At 36.2% G+C, this 18,729-nt stretch overlaps 1 protein-coding gene across 7 annotated transcripts in view; it reads right to left on the reverse strand.

Moving 5' to 3' along the window:
* The window catches only part of PIAS1 (protein inhibitor of activated STAT 1), a 121,057-nt gene that overhangs the window by 83,400 nt on the left and 18,928 nt on the right, over positions 1 to 18,729 (reverse strand). For 6 of the 7 annotated variants that reach the window (XM_042988542.1, XM_042988544.1, XM_042988540.1 and 3 more), the window contains exon 2: positions 4,118 to 4,562. In XM_042988542.1, the coding sequence (XP_042844476.1) occupies positions 4,118 to 4,562 (445 nt within the window). Of the gene's footprint in view, positions 1 to 4,117; positions 4,563 to 4,816; positions 6,233 to 18,729 lie in introns of those variants that run through there. The other variant, XM_042988543.1, reaches the window with a different exon arrangement.

Below are 18,729 nucleotides of genomic sequence, written 5' to 3' on the forward strand. Positions count from 1 at the left end.
AAGGAAGGAAAAGCTAAATTCTGTGATGAAGTGAAGTGGTTACTTCATTAAATGAAGAAACAGTCTTTAATAACATTGAAGAATCTTCTAGATTATTTTCTTTTATTCTGTTTTTGGGGTTTTAAATTTTTTTTGAAGTTTTTTTCCTAAGTTTTGTTTGTTTTTTTATGTATTTATTTGAGACAGAGAGAATGCAAGAGGGAAAGGGGCAGAGAGAGAAAATCCCAAGCAGTCTCTGCACCACCAACACAGAGCCCAATGGCAAGGCTCAAACTCACAAACTGCGAGATCATGACCTGAGTCAAAGTTGGACGCTTAACCGAATGAGCCACCCAGGCACCCCATATTTACTTATTTTAAGAGAGAGAGAGAGAGCGAGCGAGCACAAGCTGGGGAGGGGCAGAGAGAGAGAATTCTAAGCAGGCTCTGCATTGTCAGCCCAGAGCCCAACACAGGGCTCGATCCCACGAACTATGGGTTCATGACCTGAGCTGCAATCAAGAGTTGGAAGCTCAACTGCCTGAACCACCCAGGCGCCCCTCTTCTATTCCGCTTTTTACAAAATAGAGCTTTAAAATACATTCATCTTAAACTCTGCAAATTACTCAAAATCTTTTTTCAATAAATCTTTTTCAGATTCACTGAGCATTCCCTCCCTTGAATATTTACTGAATCAATAAACCTCCACAAATTATTTTCTGGTGAGACTGCTTTATGCATAACCAAAATAATGGCTTTTATTTTAATTCTATGATAGCAATGAGAAATTAGAAATCTATTTATACACCACCAAGCAATTCCATAACACCTATTCATTTTGTATGTATACCATAAACAATGGATTTATTCAATAAAAACTAGTATTCAAATTAAATTATACTTTAAATACACAATCAATTTTTGTCACTTGTGGTAATTGTTCTACAAGTCACCACAAACAATGAATTAGTGAATACTGAACCAGTATTCAGGTTTAGGGAATACATAGGACTAAGTTCCTACAAGCCTCTGATTCCATCTTCATCCACTGATCACTATGTAACCTTGTTTTAGGTTGTGTTTCTGTTTAAGGACACCTTACTTAATATATATTGGTGATTCATTAACATCGACCTCACCGCCAACAGCACTACCTAATGCCTGAACAAAACTGAATGCATATATTTTTTTCTCCATGAGGCATATCACAGCCTTTTGCATTTAGGAACACTAGACAGAGCTTCAGCACTATAGTTGGGGGCTATTTAAAACTGTAATCACCAATAAAAAGCACAAAAATGCAAAAACCACGGCACTAAATAGAGCATAGAAGAGGACACTTACAGTATGAAAGCTGAAAACAAGAAGGCCTCGAGAGTCACCTTGTTCAATCACAGGTGTGAAAGTGTGAGTCAGAAGACTCAACTTTTTTTACCACTCTGCATGTGTCTAAAATGACCATGCAATTATTATGTGATTTTGGAATTACAAATAAATTTGAGATAGTAGACATTCACAAAGATAGAATGTGCAAATAATGAGAACTGACAATACAAAGAATGCCCAATTAAGTAAGTCTCATGGTAAATCCTTCAGTATTTCAATCTAGTCAATTTTGTAAATGCAAGGGTTTACTTACTGGTTATCAAGATGGGAAAATTTTTATGGCATTGTTTTTAAATTATCACACAAACACACCCCATTGAAGCAGTCTATAAATTTTCACATAAAGAGTAAAGATGGAAAAATTATTTAAAACTTACTGCCTACTCTTTAAAAACAGCCACTGGGGGGAAAGCATTATAGAAAGAGATCGAAAACTGCAGCTTTTAAGAACATAATTTCTTATGAACTATCTGTTTTTAGTATCTTTTTAGAGGAAAATCAGGTACATTGAAAAGTTCATAAGGATAAAAGTATCCTGAAGTATTAAAGCAATAAGATACAAAATGTAAATTATGATATATTAGGTTAAGCTAAAAAGGCATGAAAAGACCATCAGTGTAGACAATTAGAAATTAATACTTAACAAATATATTCAAGCAAAGTACTTCAGTAAAATAAAAATAATTAACTTAATTCTCTCAATTCTAATTTAATTTATTTAATTGATTTAAACTATTATCCAATATAAGTATAATGTGTGTCCAGTTTGCATTCCTACTCTTTATAACAAAATTAAGATACATATGTAAATATAATCTATTCACACTGGTACTTGAAATGTATATTACTGAAAATGAAAACAGCAAGATACAGTAATTAAGACCAGAAGAGAATTTGAGAACTGGGAATCAAATCAAATCAAAGCCACCAACAGTTTTTCCTTTTAAATTTCAGATGATGTTCACTGCAGCACAGTTTTTGGCAGCAAAAAACTAGAAAAACTTGTCTTTTACTAGAGAACTCATTTAAATCACAGAATAGTATACAGTTTTTTAATAAGAAATGAGCTAGAATGTGTGCGTGCGTGTGTGTGTGTGTGTGGTGTGTGTCTATATGTGTATGGACTTCAATTATTAAGACAGACAAGGAGAAATGTCTATAGTAAGGGGAAAAAGGCAAGTCACAGAATACGATGTATAATAGGATTCCTTCTTGAAAAACAAAAACGTAATTTGTTTATATATGCATACACAAACTACTAATGAGGAAGGGACTCTGGCACTTTCATTTTTTAATAATGAGCATGTGTACGTTTTATAAGCATACAGGTTTTTGACAAGTGTTAGGCTGCCCTGCAATAGCTATTTTTAAAAAATAATGTGATACAAAATTCATGTTGTTTGAAAATGACTCCTATGAACTGAATTTATTCAGGTAAATTCTGCTAAATATAATTAAAGACAAACATTTCCCAATTCAATGAATTCGAGTATGTTCTCAAAATTCAACACTAACCAATCCCCCTAACTGAAATGTTGAATGATTTGTAACAGGGGTCAGCAAACTTTTTCTGTAAAGGTCAGACAATAAATAGTTTAGGTTTTGCAGACAAACATGGTCTCTGTTGCATATTATTCTTTGTTTTTGTTTTTGTTTTTTTTTTTTTACAAGCCTTTGAGAATGAACGCACACACACACACACACACACACACAAAACACTGTTAGCTTATTAGGTCCACAAAAAACAGGCCACAGGATTTGTCTTGCCAGCCACAGCTTGTCTACCACTAATTTATAACAATAAACCAGCACCTGCACATCTGATATTTTAAATATATTACAACAAAGGTGTCAGAGATCACAACAGAGTCAGTTTTATTCTGCATTAAATAAACTATGGTAGTATTGGAGCAATAAAGTGACTAATACACACTGAATCCTATTAAAATGCTATCCATTAATCAAATAATGGTAAAAACACAGTAAATAAAATTTCAAGTATTCATATTATAAAAGCATGATCATGTGCACACCTGCAAAGCACACACATCCACTTGAAAAAGTCAGCTGAAATTAAAATACTACACATCAAAGCTGAATTTTCCTTTTATAATAATTAAAACCATTTACTCATTTAAATAATCAAAACTAGTCAATCATTTGTTTTAGAATTCATCAACCCTGAAAATTAAAAACTGAATTTAGAGGCTGGTAGAAATTATTAGGTTTTAATTTTTTAATTTGTAAGGATTATTGCAAAATATTAATCAACAATCTAAAATATTACACATAAAAAAAATTTTTTAACATTTATTTATTATTGAGAGACAGAGAGTGTGAGCAGGGGAGGGGCAGAGAGAGAGGGAGACACAGAATCTGAAGCAGGCTCCAGGCTCCGAGCTGTCAGCACAGAGCCCAACATGGGGCTCGAACCCACAGAACGCGAGATCATGACCTGAACTGAAGTCGGCCGCCTAACTGACTGAGCCACCCAGGTGCCCCTAAAATATTACACTTTAAAAGTTTATATTCTTGGAAACTTGACTATACTTTTTTTCTTTGCCTGAAAGATAACTTTTATGTATCTGATTCTGTCTAAAACTGAAAGATCCTTATTGTAATCTGAATGCTACTACCAAAGGAAAATTTCATGATGAATAATAAACTGAGTCAAATTAACACTCTAAAATGAAAATGCGTCTCCCCACCTCCTGTCCCAAGTAACCAAATAACCATCATAGAATAATCTTACCTAGACTGGTGGGTTTTATCAGTTCATCCAGTAAATCATAAAATGGTAATTTTTGAAGTTTTATATCCGGATGTACTGGGTGAAGGGCTGATGTAAGATGTGGGAGTTCCAGTTCATGTTTAGGTCCCAGAAGAGAAACAGGGAGTAACGGCGATGATGCAGGGTGACCATCATAAGTGAGCTGTGGAATGGTAGATGGAGACAAAGTTGCTGGCATAGGACTTGAATGGACACTGGGGATGGACAAGTCCGCGGGCGTCATGATTTTCTGGGGGAACCTCCGCCTATAGAGTTCTTTAATTTTCATTTGTACAGCAGGACTGCAGCCAGCCTTTAGCAAATGCAGGGCTTTTGTGAGAAGTTCGTGTTTGCGTCCGTGCTTGTTTCTCCCAGCGTAGCCCAACAGTACTTGGAGTTCAGAAACTCTAAGGCTCATAACCATTTGCTTCGAGACAAAACAAAATGTGAAATGTTAGTATTCCCATAGTATAATTTACAATATTAAACAATACTTTATTATAACCCTTTCTCCTTATGGCTTGCTTACAGGCCAGCTCATTTATAGTCAATTCTAGCTATTTCAAACTTAAAATAAGTAATCAAAGAAATTTTAAATTAATACTCATAAATTCAACAACTTCTACCCAGGGTTATGAAAGATGTAAGATGAAGTATTCACCAGGTAGAACCACACCTCACCTCAGTCCACTGTGTTGATTCAACTGTCAGCTATTCACCAAGCACTTACTGAGTCTCCAGGAGAGTGCTGAGTGCTATGTGGATGGCAAAATATAATGATGAGCCCTCAAGAACATTTATTTTCTTGGGGGGAAATTACATAACTATATACGAAACACATACACAGCCCACTTCAAACACCAGATGCACACAGCAGGGTATAAATAACATACTATCAGGTATTACCTTGTATGCTGACCTCGGAATTTGTAGGACTTAAAAACTATATACCCTTTCTGACCCATTATTTACCAGATATATTCGATATTTTCATATCGAATTTTCATATCAATATTTTCATATCATATCGTTGTCACTAAATCTTTATTATCTCCACAGGGTGTTATCCCGCTCCTTCTTTACACATGAAGAAACTATGTAGTTAAGAAAGGTTAAATAACTTGCCTAAGGCCACATAGCTACTAAGTAGCAGTCAGGATTCAAACACAGTTATGTACGATTCTAACCCCTATTCTTTCCACTACACCACTAGGAAAGGACAGAGCTGGAAACATAATATTGACTCACTCCACTGGCAAGCCCAGGCTAAAAAGTCTAGGAATTCAATCCACATGCCATAATGTGTAAGGCTCTTGGTTTCCAAAATTGTTTGGTCAATATTTCTTCTTTTCTACCAATTACTAAGAGACTACCAACAGGAAATGCCCATCTCTACCACTCCTCTCATTTTAAAGTGGAAAAAAAAAAGGAATCCAAAGAGAAGAAATGGCTTACCCAAGATCATATAGTATTAACAGCAGAATCCTGACTTTACCACCACTGACAGGGAGGTGTTAGGGTGGAAGACACAAGTAAGCTTATCACCAGCTATTTTCCCCAACTGTTTTATCCCCTCACCCCATACCAATTACCAATACACAAAAGATAACCTGCCTTTCCTAATTCACTGCCACTCCCTGAGAGGACATTCTACCCCAGCCAATCCTCTTGAAGCTGTTTAGAGAGTGCAAAATAATTAAATAAAAAATCCAAATAGTGAGAAAACAATATAAAGAGCTTTAGATCCAATATAGTTGGTAATTAAACATATGTGAGTCCTTCCTCTACTTCTCTGGCCTGAAAAATACTCTTTCTTCAAATTCTAGCTTTTGTCAGCCTTAGTCCATTGGGCCTGGCAATATTAATGATTCTTTTCTCACTACTTTTATTGGCCACTTTTCATATCTTTACTAGCACTTGTCTTGCTTTATTACAATTTTCTATTTGTACAAGTGATTCCATGACCACTTTGAGGTCCTCCAGGGCACAAGCCAATGTTACCTGAGCCTGACAACAGTAGAAACTCATCAAATGCCTGGACAATGAGTAAATGAATGAATGAAAGAACAAAGTAAATAAGAAAATCACACCAAAAGAAAGAACAGGGGTGGAATCTACAACAATAAGTTATACATGTAACTATAACATAAATGCAAATGAACTCCCAAACTTTTATGTTCTATACAAGGCATGCAAAGAAATACTACAAGCCTTAAAAACAAATTCTACCCCAAATCCTCTAAATGTTCCTCTTTTTTAGATACGAACAGAAATTCAATACTTACTATATTGTCAGCAAGATACCAATTTCTTTCTACTATCCAAATTGTCCTAAGAGTACAAAATAGTTTTAAAGATTTTTATGACTTATTTTAAAAGGAACTGGGACTTCAACTGAAAAGCACTACGTTAATAAGTAAGCTTCTGCTTTTGGAGAAATAACAGAAATTATGCTTCAAAGATTATCAGTTAAAAATAAATTTAGGTTGGCATTAGTCAAATGTACACTTCATTTTACAGAGACAGTAGTAAAAATTTTAGAAAGAGAATAATGTCTTTCTACTTCAATTCCATTCTCCTACGTCAAACACAAACAAACCTGAAATTCAGTGATTATCACAAACTTTTCACTGATGACAGTTTTTGTCCTTACTCTTTGGGTATAAGGATTTAAATGCACCACAGATGTATTATCATTTTATTTATATGGAAGGACATATTGACAATTCACATAAAATAAAATCTCTTGCTTGATGGTCAAAAGAAAAAGGCTGATGACAGAAGTATAATTTTTTTTGTTCTTACAGGATGTGTAATTAATCATCACAATTAATGAGGTACTGTCCTTATTTTACAAATGAAACAACTGGGGGCATCTGGGTGGCTCAGTTGGTTAAGCATCTGACTCTTGATGTCAGTTCAGGTCATGATCTCATGGTTCATGGGTTCAAACATGGCACTGGGATCTGTGCTGACAGTGCGGAGCCTGCTTGGGATTTTCTCTCCCTCTCTCTCTCAAAATAAATAATAAACATAAAAAAAAAAAAAAAAAAAAGGAAAACTGAGACCTAGGCAGGTTAAGAAAGTTGTTGAATACTATACAACTACTCCAAATGTTGTGCTCTTACACTATACCATCTTTTAGAGGAAGCAAACCACAAGCTTTTCAATTAGGAAAGAGAAAAACCTTTTAAAAGACTAATTGACTTAACATCTAATCTCCATTTCAAGCATCAATATTTGGCTTAAAAGAATTGGTGGTTCGGATAAGAAAAGAATGCATCTGGATTCAAATGAACCATTGCACCTTAAAATCAGGTTTGGTGAAAGATAGGGTGCTATCCATTGCTGTTATTGGAGCAGCTTCTGCACGCTCTTAAGGGCTGTAGTAAGCATACAGAATTTTTAAAAAATATTTATTTATTCTTGAGACAGACAGAGCACAAGTCTGGGAGGGGAAGGGGCAGAGAGAGACGGGGGGGTGGGGGGGGGGTGGGGAAGGGAGGAAGACACAAAATCGGAAGCAGACTCCAGGCTCTTAGCTGTCAGCACAGAGCCCAACATGGGGCTCAAACTCGCGAACCATGAGACCATAACCTGAGCCGAAGTCAGACGCTTAACTGACTGAGCCACCCAGGTGCCCCAGCATGCAGTATTTTTTAAAACTAAATAAAAGGGGGGCAGGAAACACAAACATCTGAAGCATCACTCAACAAAAAGCTTCAGAGAAGCATGGAGCAGTCAATTCACAATGTAAAGTGTTGACAACACAGAGGAAAACTAAACACTTACATCTGAGATGGTGAAATGCAATATATTTTAATCTGTCATGTGTTTAAAAATCTCCATTTGTTAGCACTACAACAAAATGAATATTTATAACTGAGGATAACATCAACCACTGCTACTACTAGAAATCATTACCTCCTCAAATAGCATGCTGCTGACTCTACATCCCCAAATGATAAAGCTGTCAGAACCCTAGGGAATTCAGAATGCCTGAGAAATGTACATACTCTGAACACAGAGCATTCTGTGAGGGGCATCTTTTTAAAATTAATTTTTGGGGTGCCTGTGTGGCTCAGTCAGTTAACCGTCCTTCTTCGGCTCAGGTCATGATCTCACGGTCCGTGAGTTTGAGCCCTGCGTCAGGCGACAGCTCAGAGCTCAGATTCTGTGTCTCCCTCTCTCTCTGCCCCTCCTCTGCTTACCCTGTCTCTATCAAAAATAAACTTTTAAAAAAATTTCTTTAAATAAAAAAAATTAATTTTTTTAATTAAACAGGCATATGCACACAGTTTAAAAAGCCAAATAGTGCAAAGAGAGAGAAAACAGATGTCCCTTGCCCGGCTCCTATTTTTCACATCCCTGGGGCAACCTCTTTCAAGGCTTTTTGGCAATTTCTTCTGGCATTTTTCACTATATTCTATATAACAGGTTTATGTGTTCTTAAAATTCTTCCTTCAAGAAAAAATGACTTATTATAAACAATAATGGTTTAGCGCTATGACATCTCTATCCCCAAGTTCCCATCATAATTTTTGGTTGAATCAATTGTTGTTTACATTATACTATGGTTGTAAATGATATTCACAGTTGACCAAAGTACATCAGGATTGCTCTTCCTTTTTTGTATGACCTGGCTTTCCTTAATTAATAACTGCACCATTTTTGTATTTGCTTAGTTTTCTATGTAATTACTGCTAATTCATCTGTAAACTGCTAAAAGTATAACTTTCCTACTAACGTATTCAAATACATCAGGTAAACCTGTTTTAATTTCTTTCTTAAATATATAACCTTCTGTAGCCCTCCACCAGGTTCCAATTTGGACTGCTTACTCTCTAGACCTGGGACACAACTGTGGTCACAGAATTTCCCTTCAACATATCTTGGGAATTTCCCTTGTCTCTCTTCCATATTGGATCCCATTTCCTTGATCTCACTTTTTTCTCTTCGTTTTCTTTTTTGAGTAGAGTATTTCCTCCACTAGATTCCAGAGAAGGAACTGGAAGCTACAGTTTTTTATTCTTTGCATTGTCCAAAAATATCTTCATTTATCCATAATTAATAAGTGAGTTTGGCTTAGTATAGAATTCTAGACAGGAAAACAGGTTCTGTCAAAATTTTAACAGCCTTACCTCAAAGTGTTCTGGCTTTGAGTGTTGCTGTTAAGAAGCCTGGCATCATCCTGATCTCCAATCCTTCATAGTCACCTGTATATCCCCCTCAGGAAGCTTATAGAAGCTTCTTTCTACATGCTCTGCAATTTTACAGTGTTGGGTCTTAGTGTTGGGTTGGGTTTTTTGGTAGGGCTTTTGTTTTTGCGCTAATTGTATGAACTGGTAATTGCTGAGTATTTTAAATTTAGAGAGGCATGTCCTTCCATTCTGGGAGGTTTTCTTACTTTGTCTTTTTGCTAGTCCTTTTCTTGTATGCCTATTATTTGGGTACCGGTCTTCCTAGACCAATTCTCTAACTTGTCTTTATTTTCTTTTTTCTCTTGCATTTTACATCTCTTCCATTTAGCTCTATTTCCTGAGAGATTTCCTCAACTTGATCTTCTAACACTCCTATTAAAATTTTCATTCCCATGAGCTCTGCTCTGTTGCATGCCTTTTTTCTTTTCTTTTCCCCCTACGTCTTGTTCTTAGTTTTCATGAATGTAGTATCTTGTTTTCTCTCTGACGATATAAATAAATTGGATATATGACATTGTTGTTTTCTTCTGCTGTCTGTGTGGTCTCTGTAACCTCTGGGTTCTTTTCTGCTATCTGCTTTGGTACCTGCCTTTCATGCCTGACATTTTCCTCAAACAACAGAGGATCACTGGTTTACATTTGTATCTGAAAGTAAGATACTAAAAACATGATCAGATGATCTGAGTGAGCAGACTGGGGTACTTCATTCTAGGATGATCAGGCAGGAACTTGGCTATTTTGAGGATTCCTTTTTTCCTTTGGTCTGATCACTTTTGACAGAGAGGAATCCTCTAGTGTTCTGCTTTGGCAGTATAAGATTGGCTTCCAGTGCTCTCAGGACAATGGGGAGAGAGGAGGGGGAGGTCTTCACCTTTCAAAAAGAAGACATTTCAACTGAATCTCCTTTCGATATGTAAAATTTTATACACACACACACACACACACAGACACGTGTGTGTGTGTGTGTGTGTGTGTGTGTGTGTGTGTGTGTGTGTGAGAGAGAGAGAGAGAGAGAGAGAGAGAGAGGGAACACTATGCCAACTATAAAGGCAGGGACCAAATACAAAATAATATTCAAGCAATATCAACAAGTACTGCTTTTTGCTATTAAATAAAAAGTGCCAGGATTATTGTCTCATTAGTCATGACCTTATATTATTAAAGGTCACCACTAAATTGTGAATAAGAATTAGGTACCTCCCGTTGAACAACATAATTACTTTCATTCACACATCCCACTGCAAGTAGTCTACAGGATTAATCATAATAAAGCAGACTATATTATGAATCTTTATCTGGTATCAAATAACAACCGATAGTAAACCAAACTGAATTCTGAACACAGACAAATTAGGCATTTAACAGTGTCATATTTCATTTATGCCTTTGCTTTCTTCCCCCGCCCCATACTTTTGCTTTCTCTCCACAACAGCAATCATCAATAATTCTAAAACTGTATACATTAAAAAGTTTGTACAGTACAACACAATTATTCTTTCATTATTTTTAAAGTCAGATGCTTCATCTACTGAAAATGATTTCTACATCATTTCTAATCCTCTCCATCTGAAATGGTTAATAAGCAGTAGTAATTGGCCAGCAATGTCCAGTTCAACCAGAAAACCTAGTTAGACAGTTTCTACTAAGGCAACAAATCAGGCTAATTATCTCCAAAATCTTGTTCCACCCAATTTCTCACACTGTATTTATTTCTCAATATAAGATAACTAAAAAGTGACCTCTAGGGCCTACTCCTCCAGTTGATCTTCCTCTTCTTCTGGTCTTTATTCCATCATACAGGGTGCAGTTAGTCCCACATAATGACAAAATATGGAGATCCCATTCTCCTTTAAGCATAAACCTAGCACTGTTCAATTGGTGTACCATGGCTTTGGATTTTTGATAGATAATTTGAAAATCATCCTCATTTATGTTCTATCACATTTCACGAAACATAAGGACGTGTCCTTCAAAAGGCTCCTTCCAGATGAGAACTTGGATACTAAAAATAACAAACCTAACTCAGAACATTTTAAAACTTGGATGAAATATTTTTTCTAATAAAAAACAAAGTTTAGAGTGTGAAATTCTAACACATTGCCAAACTTCTTATGCAGAGGTAGGAAAACATGACTTTTATTTAAGTAAAAGGCTGTTCTGCCCACAGATGTTCAATAAATGCTTTTTGGATCAACGCACAGCCCCTAAATGAGTATGAAGAAAAAGGGAATACGGGAACAATGAATACATAGAGATAAGCTAGTCTTCAGAAACAGAAACACATAATCATCATATTAATTCGATTCTCAAAAGTTACTACACACCTACTATGTGCTACTAGGTACATGCATAATATAATATGGTACTAGTATACAGAGCTTGGATTCCAGTACCAACTTGACCACTAATTTACTGAATCGCAATCTTTCACAGGGTCTGTTTTCTCACTTCAAAACATGAGAGATTAACTAGAGGTTCTCAAACGTTCCTTAAAATATCAAAATTCTATAACTGTATAACTCTATTAAAGGAAAGCTTTCTTCTCATTCTTCCATTCTTCCATTGTTAAGGAAATATAAACAATCTGTATAGTTAGTGAATCTAGGTTAGTAAGGTTTTCAATCAAATTTTTTAAGTGTCATTTACATGGGCTGGCAGAATAAAAATGATAAACCTAGTATGTGTTAAAAGCTTACAATATCCCAATCACGTACTAATTATAGTAAATGTGATTAACTTACGTAACCCTCATATGAACCCAAGAGACAGACCATTATCATTCGTATTGCATGGATAAGAAACTGAGGCTAACCTTGAATTCCAACAGTAAATAAGTGATGGAGACAGAGCTCAAACCCAACCTGACTCCAGAGCCTAAGCTCATAACAACTAACCAATACAAGCATCTTACCCACAATCTCAGCCAGGGCACATTGTGTGTTACACTGAGACAGGGGGCACTATATGACATAAGGAATTTAGACTACACAGAGTAAACAATCATATTTGGGGGCAACAAAATGTGATAAAAATAATGTTTAAGGCTATCCAAGTAGCCACCTATGGGACAGATGAAACAAAAAAGACTAACAAGATTTCCAGCTAAAATATATGGCAACAAGAATTATTTATCTATATATAAGGTAAGAAGAAAATGTGACAGGCAACACAGAAGAGATAGGACCAAGAAATAATGCAAAAAAAAACTGCAGGTCACATGCAATATTCTAACTACATCTTTTAACAATTAGAACTTTACATAATCATGAGAACAATCACCATTCACTTTTATTGTGGGGGTTTTTTTTGTAAGATTTTAAGTAATCTCTGCATCCAACATGGGTCTCGAAGTCACAACCCCGAGATCAAGAGTCACATGCTCTTCCAACTGAGCCAGCCAGGTGCCCCCATCGTTCACTTTTCAATAAAATCTAGAATTTAAAAATAATAAGCAGGACTTGAAGAAATTTTAATTCTATCATATTATAAAAGATTGAGGATTTTTTTCCAAACTCCCCTAACCAAAAACAAGCAAAACACTGCATTTGCAATTGGAAGATACCATATCTCATCTAATTTAAGTTTTCAAACAAGGTAAGAAGCCATGAAAGAAATAATATACTCTATCTGAGAGAACGTTAAGAAACCTAAAAGGAGGAAAAGACAAGTATGAACAAAACACAATGTGAGGGGAAAAATGTATTCTCTAACTAAACAAAAAGTATTTAAATCATAGCCTTCTGAGTCCCAGAAAAGACATTTAGGTGAAGCCCTAGAGGGAAATTATCAAGAGAACTATTTCAGAGTAACAGGTGTAACCTACTCAAGGTTACAGAGCTAGCAAGTAATGGAACCCAACTCAAAAGTCAGATGCCAAAGTCCACGCGATGTTGCAGAGTACTGATAATGACACACACTATCTGATAATTTGAAAATGATGTTCTTGGAAATAGGAGAATCCTAAGAGTATAACATCAAATAAAATTTTAGGAATCTTCTTGTCCAACTCTCCATTATATGAAGTTTTACTGTACCCCCTTAAATGATGGTCTCCCAGCCTCTGCTCAAACTCTTCTAAGACTTCACAATCTAATCTTAAAGGGATCTTCCTTACACAAAAGCTCTATGAATCAAAACTTTCCTTTAACTCCACCCAATCGTTCTGAAGTTGTGTTCCATTGGTGTTCCACAGAGTCTATTCTTTAAATGTGTTGAGAGGGTTCTCTTCCCTCAACTGGCTTGGTTTCTAGACCCCATCCTACCCTGATCACTGTTCTCTGGAGCCCTTAAGCAGTCCACTGTTTCTGTGTACACTCTGAAGTGATTGAAACTTTCCAGATAATGGCCTAATCTTGAATACAGCAGTGTTACTACCTCTCTTATTTTGAACACAGTATTTCTACCATGTAACCTAATAAGGCATTTGCTTTGTAAGCTGACTGGTTTGTTTTATCTGGGCAAGGGGAAGGATGTGGTGTTATGTTTTTGTTTCAGCAGTGAGGGGAACTTGCATCTACATCAAATTGTTGTTTCGTACTAAGCTTGAAGTTAAGTGAAACGTTTATTCATTTTTTTTTCATAGGAACTGCTTTTAGGCTAAACCTTCTTATGTTTTAAAACAAAATTTTTAAATTTAAAATTATAACTTTATATCAGGTGCTATTAAACTTCATTTTTTTTTTCCAGTTCATCATTCTAGCCTTTCAAAACCCCTCTGAGGAAATGCACTCTTCACCCTCTATTGCAGTACATACATGGTGTTAAAAATTGTTGATTTTCTGGTCTCTGTCCTTGCCTAGACTTTGAGCTTTTCAAGGACAAGCACTTATCTCCATATCACCTAGGCTAAGTATAGTACATGACACTTGGTTAAGTGCCCAGGAGATGATGATGAACTAACTCCCTTTGATTCTGTCATCTAACGTATTCTTCCCAGTGCCACCTACAAAATCAGAATTTTGCCTCTTAAATATTCAAAGGTCATCTTTAAAACTTGGGATATAACAGGATCAAGTACAGAGCCCTGTGGCACATCCTAAGAGAGTCCCCTTCAGATAACAATAAGGTTACAAACAACATTGCTCAACTACTTAGGATGCAGGTGACTATTTTTCCCCAGGATACCCCAATCTTAAGGTTATTATTCAAAACACTTTGTCCTTAATTATTTAACTACTTAATTAAGGTTATCTTTCAGTCTTGATTTACAGACTTGCTTTTCAGAGAAAAATAAGCTTAGAAAAAGATGTACACAAATGTTCTAAAAGCCTGGGAATGAGGCGCCTGGCTGGCTCGGTCAGAAAAGGTTCTTGATCTCGGGGTCATGAGTTAAAGCCCCACATTGGGTGTAGAGATTACTTAAATAAATAAATAAACTAACTTTAAAAAACAATAAAAAATAAAAGCCCTAGTAATGATTTCTCAAAAACTACAGAAAAATATTAAAAAGAAAAAATATAGGGGCGCCTGGGTGGCTCAGTTGGCTGAACGTCCAACTTCGGCTCAGGTCACAATCTCAAGGTTCAGGAGTTCAAGCCCCACATCAGACTTGCTGCTGTCAGCGCGGAGCTGGCTTTAGATCCTCTGACCCCTCTCTCTACCCCTCCCCGCTTGTACTCTCTCAAAAATAAATTTAAAAAAATTAAAAAAAATATGTTGCAGAAAAATGTTGTTCAGGTCTTACAATCACAGCCTGCCTAAGTGTTTTTAAAAATCCCATCAGGGGTGCCTGACTGGCTCACTCAGTGGAGTGTGTGACTCTTGATCTCTGGGTTGTAAATTCAAGCCCCACATTGGCTATAGCGATTAACTTAAAATCTTTTTTAGAAAATCCCATCAGAAACCTGTAACAACCCTTCCTTTTCTACACAAAACACTTTCACCTGATTATTTCTTTGGTTATAGATAAGAGAAACAACTTCACAACAATAAAGTGAACAATAAAATTGCTACTTATTGCAAAACTTACACAGAGCATTCTTCAGAACAGATTATGATTAATATTTATATGTAGAAGTTTTATAGTAATGAAATCAAGTTTAAGAAACTGCTCATATTCTCTTTCAAGAAATTCCATTAATGTACATAAAAATACATTTCAAGGTGAGGACCATGGAAAAACACTACACACTTCCTGAAATTTACTAAAGAGAAGAAAGATGAACTACTCCTAAATCTCTGACGTCAAAAACTCTTAACAGTAGCCGTTTTAACATATCCAGAATACAACAACAACAACAACAACAACAACAACAACAACAACAAAATGTTAAAGTTACTGCCAAGGAAGGAGTAATTTTTTTAAGTACAAAAATAGGAGGAAAAAGGGGCACCTGGCCTGGGTGGCTCAGTCGGTTGAGCATCCAACTTTGGCTCAGGTCATGATCTCACAGTCTGTGAGTTCGAGCCCGGCATCAGGCTCTGTGCTGACAGCTCAGAGCCTGGAGCCTGCTTCAGATTCTGTGTCTCCCTCTCTCTCTGCCCCTCCCCTGCTCATGCTCTGTCTCTGTCTCAAAAATAAATAAAAACATTTTTAAAAAATTTAAAAAATAGGAAAAATGTTTAACTGGTATGTCTAAAGGACAATTTACAAACTAGCCAACAGAAGAAAGAAATATACTCTAGTTATGCTAAAAGAGTATGTTAGCTTCTGTTGCCATTACAAAGTGAAATAAAATGTTTATCATAATCAAAAAGAACAATAAGGAGAAATGCATTCTTAACGCCATTCTTTAAACATACAACTAATCAAGTTCCAAAGCCTTTCTCCAAATACTGAAAGCAACCACCATTCTTAAAAGTACAGGTTCAATTCTTTATTTCCTAAATCTAGAAGACATAATTTTCCACTTGAGGATCAAAAACGTACCAATACCTTCTGAGACAGAGGAGAAACAATACCTATCAGAGCATTGTAAGTCTAAAATGGTAAAAAGGAAGAAACGAATGCAGGCATACTGCCTAGTTTGGAAGAAATAACAAGGAAAAGGCCTTTTAATAAATCAGTATTCAATCCTCAGGTTTCCACTAATAACAAAACTGGAGTATTTTTCAGGAAAATATAATTGAGGTTTTTTTTTTTATACTTCAAAATTTACTTATTTTAATACAGTTAGCTGCCAAGACATCACCAATCAAAATCCCAAATAAAACCTATAACTAAGATGCAATTTGATTGGGCTTCACATTAAAGACCTTTAAGGGGTGGGGCGCCTGGGTGGCTCAGTCGGTCGAGCGTCCGACTTTGGCTCAGGTCATGATCTCACGGCTCGTGAGTTCGAGACCTGCATCGGGCTCTGTACTGACAGCTCAGAGCCTGGAGCCTGCTTTGGATTCTGTGTCTCCCTCTCTCTCTGCCCCTCCCCCACTCACGCTCTGTCTCTCTCTCTCTCTCTCTCTCTCTCTCTCTCTCTCTAAAATAAATAAACATTAAAAAAAAAAAAAAGAACTTTAAGGGGTGCCTGTGTAGCTCAGTCAAGCATCCAACTCTTGACTTTGGCTTGGGTCATGATCTCACAGTCCTGAGATCGAACCCCATGGGGGGCTCCAAGGTTGGGTATGGACACTGCTTAATATCCTCTCTCTCCCTCTCCCTCTGCCCCTCCCCTGCTCATGCGCTCTCTCAAGAAAGAAAGAAAGAAGGAACGAAAGAAAGAATAAAAGAAAGAAAGAAAGAAAGAAAGAAAGAAAGAAAGAAAGAAAGAAAGAAAGAAAGAAAGAAAGAAATTTTTAAGTCGAGCTTCAATTTAAATAACAGGATACTCTAAATCAGCATTTTCTAAACTAGGCTCATAGTATTAATAGATATTCAGAGAAATAGGGTTCTATGGCAAAACAAGTTCAAGAAATTCAAGATTCTGTAATTCTCAATCATGCCCTCCTTTCTCAAGTCATATTTGAACACATAAAAGGTCCTAAGAAGGCCAGCAGAAATGTTAACGTTGCATCTAACATTCTGCAAATTTACTTATCCACAAAGCCTTCTTTATTATTATATATTAATCTATTATCATCTCATTTCTTAGCACTTCACAAAAGAAGATTCTAGAATAAATTATAAGATCTTCAAATTTTCCAGGAGTTCCCTTTTATGCCTGTTGCTCTCACAAAATTATTAAAAGCATCCCCTTCCACCCTTAAAAGTGCCCCAGTATGGATGATAAATTATACGGTCATTGTAGTATTAATACTCTAAAACTAAACATGAGTTATAAAACATGTGAACTACCTTTACCAAATGTCAAATCAATATAGTCATGTTACTGCATGCAGTTAAAATGTTATGTAGATGATGACTGATCTCTAATCCTTTTCCCAAACTTCTTAAGGAATTCTGTGCTAGCAATCTTACATATACTTTCAAAATACTCTGGACTAATGAACTCTTGCTAACTGAACTCACAAACCAAACAGATTTAGACAGCAAACAATATCTTCAATTGCACAGTTTTAAAGAGTCCATTATATCAAATCCTAAGGAAAAAAAATTCTTTTTTCTTAACTATTTTTTTTAAGTTATTTGTTTTGAGAGAGAGAGAGAGAGAGATCAAGCAGGGATGGGGCAGAGAGAGGGGGAGAGAGAGAATCCCACACAGTCTCCATGCTGTCAGCACAGAGCCCAATGCAGGGCTCAATCCCACAAACCATAAGATCATGACTTGAGCCAAGATCAAAGAGTCAGATGCTTAAGCGACTGAGCCACCCAAGCATCACAGGAAAGAAAAATTTCTAAAAACATTAACGCAGTCCATAAAAGAGGTTTAAAGTTTTAAAAGATATTTGTAAAAACTATTCCAGGTCTTAACTCTGAGAATTCCTCTGTATTCTTGACTCTCTTTTCACTCAGACCAGTCTTCCTCGGTGACCTCATCCATCTCATGACTTTAAAATGCCATCTCTAATTCAGTAATTCCCAAATCCACTTCTGCTAAACACCTTTATGTCCCACAAGTACTCAACTCAACATGTCCAAACCTAATACATCAAATTTCTGTCAAACCTTCTATCCACCTAACCAGCTATACAAGCCAGAAACTTCCTCAACACATTCTCCTTCACTCATGTCTATTTACCAAGTCATTTCAAATCGTACCACTTTAAAATGTCTAAGTCCTTATTATCACTTTAATTCAGACTACCATGATCTCTTCCTAGATGTCTACAAAAGACTCAGCTGTTCTATCTCCAATATTATACCCTCCAAATCATTCTCCACACTAGTGATCTTTCTAAAACATGTCTATCAGGTCATTCTCATGCTTAAAACTTGCAATGATTACCCACTGCACTCAAGATGGGGGCCAAACTTCCTAGCATGGCCTAAGATATACTTGATGATCCAGTCTCAGCCACTGCCACTAACCCCCTTAAACCAGCTCTCCATCATTCAGGATT

Source organism: Panthera tigris, chromosome B3, assembly GCF_018350195.1.
Source record: "Panthera tigris isolate Pti1 chromosome B3, P.tigris_Pti1_mat1.1, whole genome shotgun sequence".
Lineage (NCBI taxonomy): Eukaryota > Metazoa > Chordata > Mammalia > Carnivora > Felidae > Panthera > Panthera tigris.